Raw genomic sequence first — 12,168 nt, forward strand, 5'->3', positions numbered from 1 at the left:
TTAGGTTGCCATACTGAAAGCACATTTAAACATAAATAAAAGTAGGATACCCAAACTTAAACAGAAGATTAAACAAAAACAGGAGACTGTTTGTATAGAAGAATTATCCAGAAAGAGTACAACCAGACCTTTGACAAATGGAAGACTTTCACTGTCCAGCAAATTTGAGCATGAATGTGCTAAATTGTGCTTCACTTTTGTAAAGGGCAGTATACCAAGTGTGCATTCTACAAGTGAATTTCATGCACAAATGCAAAAAATAATCAATCCCAATTTTACCATGTTTACCATCAATGTCAAATCCTTGTTTAACTATCTCTTCATTTGAGTCTTAAACAGTTTGAGTCAAAATCTTTAATGAAAAACTAAAAATCACATTCAAATTTATTACTAATATCTATGAAGCCTTTTTTTATCCACAATTTTATAATATTTAGACCTAATGAGCAAACGTATAAACAGCAAGAAGGTCTCTTTATGGAACCTCAGTGTCACGTCTCACTTATCCTGGCTGAAATTTATGTGCAACATTTGGAAAAATTTTCTTTTCCAAGTTTCCTTAAAACACAGTTTTTAGAACTGATATGTTGTTGATATTTTCATTCCATGGAAACATTTAGGAGATGCAAGTTAAAGCTCTTTTTTCATTTATATCAGAAAAAATCCCCACCTGTAATTTATGATTAATAGAGAAGTCAACAATTGCCTTCAATTTCATGATTTCTTAATTTTAAGAAATAATCTAGTTAACAGTCCAACAGTAATCCTGTATGACACTGTTCTATCTGCCTGAAACAGTGCTTTTACGTATGTTAATCATAGTTTCATTGTTTCAACCTACAATATTTTATCTCATTTATAACTCTAGTTTAACTACATGTGCCAGTTAATTCTTCAATGTCTATGCAGTTGCAGCCCTGAAATGGCACTGAACCCAATGATCATGCCAAGAGAAGGAAAAGTTGTGAATTTTTAACATCATAAAACTCTATAATGTTTTAATCCCATATTTCTTCATATTCAGGAATTTAAATGCATCTTGAATAAATCGTTAGGGATGTCATTACATTAAACGTTGTCACTATGACAAAGTATGTTTGGTAATTATTGCTCTTTCCTTAGCAGAAAAGTATCTTATTTCTGAAGCATTACCAATCAATCAGTGTGATGTTGGTTTATCAACATAGAAGTTAAATCTATTAACTTAAGATTTTTATATTCACAAATGATGCTAATAACATTAGAGACATACTGCTAACATTAGAGAGCTTTTTTGGCTATGTTTTTATGTTATTATTGCAAAATTATAATTTTTATTTTCATCATATTTAAATAAAGTTCTGCGATAAATAAAAGCCTTTATTTTATACTCAGGATTTACTCAGTATGAAAGTATAAGGGAATTACTAAATGAAATTAGCCAAAGGATATAAAATTTAGGTATCTGATTAAGCAATAATCTATTTTATATCAGAATCATGTTATAAATAATTCAGTATACTTAAATAATGTATTTTAAAGTGAATTTCAGTCCATTTCGAATCTTTTTAAATGGCATTGTCAGGCAGCACAAGAAACCTCTTTGAATCTCCTGGTTTTCATATTTCAAGTTTGATTGCTATGCAGTATGCACAGCAGAAGTTTTAGGGCTTCATATGCAAGCTGGAATATTAGATTAAAAGAAGAGAGGTGGGGCTGAGAGCAGGTTTCTTCATGCCTCTGAAAGGAACAGAGTGGTAGCTACATCATTAACCAAATTAACCAAAACAACCAGAAAAATTTATGGGAAATTCAAAATGAAAAGAAAATTGATGCAAGCAATGATTTTGGTTTCCATAAATTAAAAAAAAAAAAAAAAAAAAAAAAATGTAGTTTTTGTCAAGGGTGAAAAGCAGTTCAAGATCTTTTTACTTCCCTTTGTTTGATATATCTACTGTGTTCCTTCACTCAGAATTTTAAAGATCTGGGAATTGTTCTATATAAGTGTTTTTGATAACTTTTTCTTACCGTACAATTTCTTTTTTTGGATATGATGGCTTTCACGATTTTAATATATGAAGCTTTTTTAACTTTATTTATTAAATAACAATATTATAAAACATAATATTTACTGCTGCATTACTTTTGTTTCACTACCCCTTTGTTTGCCTTCTTCTCTGATGGTCATCTTCTTTTGCTATCTGAGTCTGTTTTTCTCTCAGCCTGTGTTTACCCTTCTGTATCAGAACTTTGCATTTTAACTTATACTGTCCTCTATTCTTTATATTTGTTATGTTATTAAATACATGGCAATAACATAATTGCACGCCCAAGGAGTTTTACACATACCTGATGATTAAAGGTCTGGTATTTTGTGGAAGGGAAAAAGCAAAAACCTTAAAGTGAGAACTTGATTTCATTGATAGGTTCAAAGAAAGCTTTGAAACTGTATTGTGTGAATCATTTCGGAAGGAGAGGGCTATGTTAGGAGATGAATGGTGGACAAGTGGATGGAATTGAAATGCCCTCAAAGTTGGACGAGGTGGAGGTCTTGAAAGTTTCTTAAATGTGATGTCAATGATGGTGCAAGTACAGGTAGAAGTGGAACACCAGAATTTCACTATTTGTCATATAATTCTACCACACTAACTGGGCAGCTTTGGCCCAATTTTAATGGAGAACACTCTGTGAGATGGGTCTAAGGGTCCACACCCCTTTTCCTCTACCAACCACATTTAAGAAGGCATTTGGCTTACCATGCATTTTAAGTGACGTGATGTAATAAGGCAATATCCAAGCTTTCTCCATGATTCAAATTCATGCTCAATGATACAGTAACCAGCATTGCTAACTACTATAAAAGGATAACCACAAGAAGCAGCAGTATCTTTTAGAATGTTGAGTTCTTTTGCCAGACTGTGGGGACTGAACATAAATTAATAACATGATGAATAAAAGTCTGAATGGCTACAATTTTTTGTTTATATGAGTGGGTAGAGCAAGCTTGAAGGGGTAAAGAGACAGTAAATGGTTTGAGGAAAACACTCCTTTGGAACTCATTTATTGCAAAACAATAAATAAAATGAATAGCGATCTTGGGGTTCAAGAAATCGAATATTCATTTTCTTTTTAATTATTTATTATATATGTAGTATGTATGATATGTAAAATTTTCAAACTGTTTTCTGATTTACAAACATTGATATAAACATTTTCATGCATCAAACATTCAAATTCATTAAACATTCAAATTATACTAACAGCCTTTTATGTTGCCATAAAAAAAAGTTAGGTCCTCTGGAGCGCTCGAAGTGCCACTGTAAACTTCAAAATGTTCTACAGATAGTGTTAGACCAATTTCAACAAAATTGCACTCAGTGATATTTGTGTTATTTTTTTATATTGAACTACTTTTTGTTTTGTTTTAAATTGCATGAAGTTATGTTCCTCAAGTATCACTATTTTGTTTTGCTGTAGATTATTTTCGTATAATTCACCTCTTGTATACTGAAATTATGGCATGTATTTAAAAAGAAATACATCTTAATCCTTTTTAAAAGATTTTTTTCCTTATGTCAGAGCCCCCCGCCATCTGTCATTCACATCTCTTAGTTCTGTGCTTGCTACTATTATTTGCGAAGTTCATCGATGTTTACTACTTGCCCTTCTGTCAGAGAGTTCTACAGCACTTCTCACGCAAATTCTTAAAGTAAGTTTTAATATCCTATTTGCACTTTAAAAATAGTCCTAACTTTTCCTGTGTAACATGTGTTATTTAAAGTTTTATGTTTTTAGTGTTATGCAGTCTTAACAGAAAATGTGCCATACACCAAACTTGATGCTGAAATTCTTCTGAAGCTTATCAAGCAAACTAAAGGTTTTCTACATCATAAAGGTAGTTCTCACTTCATATAAACATCAGCAAAGTTTATTATTTCTCATTTGTTATGAAAGGAATGCGAGCTCTTGTCTAGTTGGCTTTACTTATTTACCATGTCATATGACATCTTTCTTTTAGCTTATTTTTAAGTACTTATATATTATTAATGCAACTGCCTCTGCAGAGTTCGCAATTTTTCTCAGAGAAAAAAGAATTATAACTTATAATTCCAAAAAATTATTTATTGCATATACATGTGCATGTTTTATATTTTAATAGGTATTTGTCATAAAAATCAGTCAAAAAACTCGTGTCTTTAGCTCAGGTGGATATTTTGTGGTGATCACTTTTATAAGACATTCAAAGCAGTTGTTCTGCTTAACAATTTTGCAATGAAATTCTGTATTCCTACAGAAGTTTTATTGCATTTTTTTCTGGTACAGGCTTATTCGATGAATGCATATAATAAAATAGTATAAAACAAAAAAATATAATTTGTCTGCAAAAAAACTTTAGGAACTTGGAATATGACAAAAAGAATGCATGTGAAAATAGCGATATTGTTTGCTAAAACTCGAGAATTGTTATGCAAATAGTTGACAGATGTTGGCAGGATTGTGCTAATTTAACATTTACTAAGGTGGTTGCATAATACATAAATTTCTGTTTTTATTTATTTGATCACAGCTTACTGTATGAAAAACGTCCTAATAAAAAGTAATTGCAGTGCAGTTTTATGTTAGAGCATTCTTTTTAAATGGCTATCCAACCCAACATGAGTTATTTACTGTTCATTTGTGTATGTAACATCATTTTATCGGTTCTTTTCTGTTTCACCAAACCACTTGGTACCTTTTTGTTTTGTTTTGTCATATTTCCTTGGTGCCAGGTGTTGCCAGTTAGGTTCAGCTTCCTTCCTCTTTAAAACTATGGCTCATCCAGCCATGTTTTCCACCGTATCTTAATTTTTTAAAAATTAACTGCAATGAATTCTATTATTTGGGATTTAAACTGCTGTCCTATTTCTTCTAGAGGGAGGCACATATTTTGCTGGGTATGAACATTTCAGATTAATCAGTTTCATCATTTTGTTGATCTACACCAGGGATTTCCAGTTCTTTTCTTTGATTATTCCTGTTAAAACAACAGTTTTCTTCATAGACCCTCCCTTACAACTTTCTGCATAATATATGGTGTATAACATAATGATAATATAAATAACTGCACATAAATAACTTAAATATACTAAGAGTATGAACAAGTTTTGAAAACTTTTTTGGGGGGGAAAAGACTTATGTGTTATTATTTTTCCTTTCACCCCTTGATTTCCATCCTTTGGGTCGATAAAATGAGTACAAGTTCGCTTGGGGACTAAACACTGGAGGTCCTACGACCCCACAAGCTGACCACTTGTTTAGGGCGTATGCTTATGCACCCTGGGGCCCACGGTCAAGAAAGCAGATTTCGGGGCACTGCAGTCCTTGGCCCATTAGGGCTGTTTGTGCCACTGAGTTTAGTTTTTTATTATTTTTAATTTTACAGATATAAACAAGTTATCAGACACAAAATCAGATTCTATTTGCCCAAAAGCTTAATTATTTGATGAGTGAGTTGATGTATTGATGTAGTTTATATATTTGGCACTTAATTCTTAAATCATCTTGCTCAAAAATATTCAACCTGTTTCTTCTATTAAATTATTGACTTAATTAAAACCTTCTTCCACTGGGTAAGATGAGAGAAAAGTCAATAATATCGGTTTATCAACTTTAATTTTGGGGTATTTTTCTCAAATGTTTTAAAATTCCAAACCTCAGTATATCCATGTGTGTCGTATAAGACTCGATTTATTCATATGATAAAAGGTTTTACATAAATGAACAATTAATTATCAATTATATTAATACATATTCTGTAATTGTTATCATCTCAAAATGGGAAAAAAAAAAAAAAAAAAAAGTCAAAGACATTGCCTGCCGATATTGAGACATATTTAATTGAACTCATATGGCATCATTTACATTCCAAAGGAGAAATATTCTATATTATGCCAGATGCTATCTTTAAATTTATACCTTCTGTTTAGTTTTATATGATCTTTTTTATATAATATTTTTAATTTATTGTTATTATTTTAATTCTACATATTTTATTTACTTATTTGAAATGCAATAAATATTTTGCATAAGTCATTTTTATATTTTTATTGATCTAGACACTGGGTGTCATACTGAATCTATGGAGTATTTGTGGGGCAATGCAGAATGGCAAAATAAATTGCAAAAACATTCCATACCAACACTGAGATTTATTGAATTCAATTCAAGTGGCATCACATGCATACCAAACAAGAAATGTTCTCTGCTGTGCTAAATGCTATCTTTAATTTTATGTCAGTTGTTTAGTTTTATATAATTTTTTCTTCTTTTTAAGTGCACTGTTTGTAAATTATTGGAATTTTTTTGCTTTAGTTCAGCATATTTTATTTAGTCACTTAAAATGCAAGATGTGTAGCTACTTTTTTTTCTGAATATATTTTGATTTCATATTTCTCCTTTCCTTTTCATTTCATTTTTTGGGAAGAGAGGGGTTTTCAGATATGAGATCAAATGGTATCAAGGATAAAAAAATTACCAACAGAAATTTAATAAAAAAAAAAAGAAAGAAAATTTTAAAAAATAAAACTAAAAGGTTTTTTGAGCGGTTAAGATATAGTATTGAGCGAAAGACTTCGAAAAAGAATTAAATCAAAATGAATGGTATGATCAAAATCGTAAAAACAACCTTGTATTTAGCTTAGGTATTATGAAACACTCAATCGATTTCGAGGGCAGCTAAAGGTCCCTCCTCATCAGGAGAAAGAAATACCTAGAAAGAAGAAAATAAAGGAGTCACAGAAACACGTGGTCCTTATAAGCACTGCACGTGCTTATAACTAGATTTTTAATCAAAGTTGCACTGGGCGCCTACTTTTATTGAGCCAGGCTATCTGATCGAGCATGAAAAATTAGAATGGTATGATATTTACAAAAATATATCTCTGATTGTTATTGTTATGCTTGAAAGTAATTTAAATTCCTTGGTATTTTTATCACAGATATTCAAGTTCAAGTGGCTTGTTTAAGTGTTTTTGGGTCCATCATCAACTCTAATCAAATTCCCAAAGAAATTGAAGATATGACTTTCAGTTCTGAAAATAGTAATTTGCCATGGATTATTGACATTTGCCAGAAGAATGTGTTTAGTGAAGGACCTTTGCCTCTTATAATTGAATCTTTGCAACTATTATGTGGTATTGTGGGAAGATATTTTAACAAACTAATGTAAGTATATTTTTTAATTTTTCAAATAATTCTTCATATATAATTCTTCATGAATATATTCTTCATGCATTCAATACCATACATTTTTGTGACAAAAGGCATTTATGTAAAAATTGTAATTATTTTTGCTTGGTCCTCTTATTTATTGACTAAATAATTGGCAGTTAATGAAAAAAGAATGGGAGAAAGATGTAAATGTGTTTATTTAATCTCGAAGGAAGTACTTAACTATACTTGTATAAATTACTTGATTTCAGGAATTATTTCATCCATTTTAAATAAAAGCCTATTTTATAAAAAAATTTTTAAATAATTTTTCAATATGTATACTAAATTAATGGTGTGTATATGTATGAATAGTAAATTTGTGGTGTGTATATATAAATAAATTAAGGGTGAAAATTAGTCTGTGGTGTGTGTATATAAAAAATTAATGGTGAAAATTAGTCTGTGGTGTGTATATATAAATAAATTAATGGTGAAAATTAGTCTGTGGTGCTTATTGTGATTGGTTTCTGTTGTATTTGCTTACAAAAGATGTAAAACTCATTTAGTTATGTACAAACTTCAGTTGAAAAACATATATCGATTTTCTCTTCGCTCCACTAGGCTATCCTTTTTTCCAGACTGTTTCAAAGCACCTTCTTCCTCTGAATCTGCAGATGAGCATTTTCTTTGCTGATTCTGCATCCCCTCTCTGCAGATCTTCTATTATAATCATATTTCAGTAGCTCTGGTATTTCTTTTCTATCAGCTTAGTTTTGTGATGAAAATATTATTTCTGTTCTTGTCTTACCATACTGAATTTTCTGAAATGACTGATGGTCTGAATCCTTAAAATATTAATTTTCAATAAAAGTTTGACAGTAAGTTCATATTCAGTGTCCTTATTAATCACAAAAACTACATGAATCCACATTTTTCATGTTGCTGGTTTGGGCTTGAAATTCTCTCTTCTCTCGTATCCTTTCCATATGACATACCCATTTGCAAAAATGAATCAACTGAATTACACAGATGATCCGCAGAACAAATCTTTATTTGAAAAAGGAATTTAGTTGGCAGTAAAAGATTACATCAGTAGTCTAATATTTACAGTTAAACATGACAATGCTTTTAACATGATTATAAATTTGACAACTGGAAACAACTGCTGAAACTCCCTATTCTGATTTCTTGGATAAATACCCAAAACTCATTGGGTGGAGTTATGAGATCCCTTAAAATGCAGAAAGGCTTAGCAAGCCTGGCATGTCATGTTGCTGGTAACAATACCACAATAGTTCCTCGGTCTGGTCATCAGCTTTTCACTCATTGTTATGAGTATATAGCATTACCCATTTTTATTATAGCCCAGAATAAATTATTTCTCTTCTAGACATTTCCCATGTTTTTTTTTTTTTTTTTTTTGCTAGTTGTATTTTATCTGTTGCAGCCACATGTTTAATTCTCTTCAGCATTCCTCTTTCCCACCACTTTGAATGGAACTCCTTTCCTTCTACTATTGCTCTTCATTAGTTAATGCCTCATGCTCATTGATCAGGTACTGTTTTCATGTTGATGCCAATGGAAAGCCATATACCAGATTTTTAGCAAAAATGGCAGGGTTTAAAAAATTTTTCACCGGAACCACAGTATCACAATGACTTTTAAGCGGAAGCATGAAGAATTTTCTTTTTACCTTGTATTCTAATTTTTTGCAGCTCAATGCACAAAATTCTTGACTACAAAGGCCTTTTTTAGTTTTGTTCTCCTTTCTTAAATTATTCACTATGTATATATATATAAGCAAACAAGTTAATCAATATAAAATATGTATATAATATTCATATGTTATATCAGCTTATGAAGAAGCTACTGACTTCCCTTTCCATTCTGTTTATTTATTTGTTATCTTCAACAAAGAATTTTAATTTTAATCTCTTAAAAGAACAAGCTATCTGAAGTATTTCCATTTTGCTCAGTAAGAACTTTATGTAAAATATTTTTGTCTTCAGGCTCTATTGATCTTCTCAGGTATATTTTAAAGTCCCAAATACGTACATATATAGATACACACACACACATATATATATATTATTCATAATGAATCGTTACAAGACAACTGAACATCAAATAAAACACAAAACAAAGATAGAAAAACTGACATCAGTATATCTAAAAACTCAGGACACTTCCCGCCACCCAGTAGCACTCTCATATCAAAGAATGAGGAAGGGCAGGCCATTTTCGGAGATGTGGCCATGTCTTCCTTAAAATTGGATAAGGGGCAAAAAGAATCAAGAGTGACATTGATACATTGGAGATGCTTACAAAGGCAATAATGGCCAGATATAAGATGGAACAATGCGACAGGTTTCTCTCTAGGCCATTCGGGTACTTCAAGAATCTGTCTAAACCGGGATTTATTTCTATTTCTGTAAGCAAGTTTTTGGAAAAAGGAGTCTTGTCAATTGACTGAATGGATTTGTAAGGGAGACTAGGCTGTGATGTTTGAAGGATAGAAGCAGCTCCCTTTTTAGCCCAGAAATTGGCAGCCTCGTTACCATGAACTCTACATGGGCAGCAATCCATTGAAGTACAACGTCTTTGCATTACTTGAAAGCCAGTTAAGGGGATTGAAACAGTAATTGAGAGTGGAAATCAATCTGTAAGTCAGTAGCTTGAAGGGCAGCTCTGGAAATGGATAAGACCACCTTCTTAAAATGTCCCAGATGAGTCTTTAAATGTAGCATGTCTTGGTGGATGGTCACAATTTCACCATCAAGAGCAGCTGTATATGGGCCAGTGGGGTGCATACAATGCAAATAACTCACAATGAACACCTGCACTGGTGTGAGTTACATCCCTTAGATATTTCCAGGTAATTGAGAACATGATTATAGGAAGGGATTAATGGTTCACAGCAGTATGCCAAAATAGGTTTCATAACTGGTGTTTAAAGCAGTTCTTAAGCAACCCCACTTGGAACTTGCTAGAATCTTTAAGAGAGAAAGTTCATTGAAGCTTGATGTATTATATCCTCCACATATGATCTCCAGGAAAGTTTTCTATTTGGTTAGTAGTATTGTATTCAGAATGGAGTTGATGCTATACTCTGCAGTGTTTTTTTTGGGGGGGGGACTATACAGATGACCATGCCATCAACATAAAGAAGACATCTGTTGTTATTACTAATCTCCATGTTTAGGAATATACTAGACTAGGTCCACGAGTCCATTCACTATCAAAAAATCGAAAACAAGCTTAGGAGGCTTGTAAAGGTCCTCAAGAGACAACTCCAGGCACTCAAGGATATGTGCCGGTGATGCCGGTGCATTTTGACATTTAGAAAAAATTGGGTGCATCTTGAGACTTCTCTCAAAAGTAAGTCCTTTCAGGTGTCCACTGAAGAATCGGGAAAGTGTTGTCTGAACATATCTATCGCAATCAATAGCAAGAGATGTTCCTAGACAATCAGCTTGATACCAGGGATGTTTTGGGGGGAACAAGCCAAATTTGCCTGTCTGCATGTCTTCTAATGGAATACAGTTCAAGATATGTCAATGAATTGGTAACTGGTAATGGTTCTTCAGAATCTTCCTTCGCCAGAATGTCTGCCATTTCATTCTCCCATATGTCAACATGGGAAGGAATCCACGGAAGGTGCATTTCACAGAGTGACGAGACCTGCTTAAGCTTGGTAAGAATTGCAATTCCGGCTCTATAACCAAATTTTCACCAGTTTGAACGACATTGGATGGTGTTACGACTGTTAGACAAAAACCATACTGCCTTAAGATCTGTAAAGGACGAAACAGCGTTTAGTCCCTTTTTGATGGCTATAAGTTCACTCTTAAAAACCGAACTGAAGTCAGAATTTCTTTTTTTTATTTTAACAATATTTCCATTTGTGCATTTAATGACAACTCCACTACTGGAACGAGAGTCCTCGTTTTTACTGCCATCAGTATAGATAGGGGTAGCTTCAGTGGGAATTACATGTATAGTTTCTAAGGCAGATTGTCGTAACAGGACCGGATTATCATTTTTCTTGGAAACTCGAGACAAAAGTTCCGTATGAAACTCGACTCTAGGGAGTCCCTTAGACGGATCTAAACATTGTTTCAAGGAATGCTGTTCAACATTATGGTCAATTATACCAGCATACTCAATTTGCGTAAGTGAGTCTTTGGTTATTACTCCAGTGCTGCAGGAATTCTGAAGTTCTATTTTGGGAGCCATAACTGAAAAGTTTATAGTATTTTGTAAAACCAGCATTTCTTCTTAGGCTAAGGGGTTGAAGGTCTGTTTCATACAATGCAATTTTATTCGGGCAACTGTTGTGTAAGCCAGTTATAATACGAGAAGCACTAAGTTAGACTCTTTCCAATTCCTGGAGGTTGGTAGAAGAGGCACAACAGTAAACGGGGAAACCATATTTCAAAATAGGTCATATGATAGCTGAATAAGTAGTTCTCAAGGTTCAAGCATCGGCTCCCTAATCACGTCTCGAGATATACTTTAAAATGTTTAGTTGTTTTCTGCCCCTAAAAACCAGTGCATCCAAGTGTTTGTTACTAGTGATCTCTGGATTGGGAACAAAGTCCAAATACACTCATGTCCAAAATTATCTTTACATACCCAAAAATGATGATATTCAATGAAATATTGAATCAATGTGATCCATATTTGCAGGGAATGTGTGAAAACCAAGCCTAATTAGCATTATCCAATCAAAAGTAATCAAACGGTTTGTGATATGCAAATCTAGGCGTTACGTCATCCAAGGGTGAATCAAGCGCTTTGCGCAAACTGAATATTTGAGTGAATTTCTGCAACATAGCGTTTGATTTCAGTGTGTAGGGACTCAAAGCGGTTTGCTATGGCTTCGAAGTATCATTTGGAAGAATCTGTAAAGTGGCGAATTATCGGCCGTTTAGAAGCAGTGCAGTCAATCATGGAAACAGCCACATGTCTGAATATTTCAAGACAGACAGTCTCTAA

The 12,168-nt window shown here is 32.8% G+C and overlaps 1 protein-coding gene across 3 annotated transcripts in view; it reads left to right on the forward strand.

Annotated features, from left to right (window-relative positions):
• The window catches only part of LOC118194171 (HEAT repeat-containing protein 6), a 138,995-nt gene that overhangs the window by 72,963 nt on the left and 53,864 nt on the right, over positions 1–12,168 (forward strand). For all 3 annotated transcript variants that reach the window (XM_085814039.1, XM_085814038.1, XM_085814040.1), the window contains exons 12-14: positions 3,559–3,688; positions 3,775–3,874; positions 6,957–7,182. In XM_085814039.1, coding sequence (XP_085670165.1) covers positions 3,559–3,688; positions 3,775–3,874; positions 6,957–7,182 — 456 coding nt within the window. The remainder of the gene's footprint in view (positions 1–3,558; positions 3,689–3,774; positions 3,875–6,956; positions 7,183–12,168) is intronic.

This window comes from Stegodyphus dumicola, chromosome 3, assembly GCF_044657685.1.
Source record: "Stegodyphus dumicola isolate Sdum_Otavi_A_Nest chromosome 3, ASM4465768v1".
Taxonomy (NCBI): Eukaryota; Metazoa; Arthropoda; class Arachnida; order Araneae; family Eresidae; genus Stegodyphus; species Stegodyphus dumicola.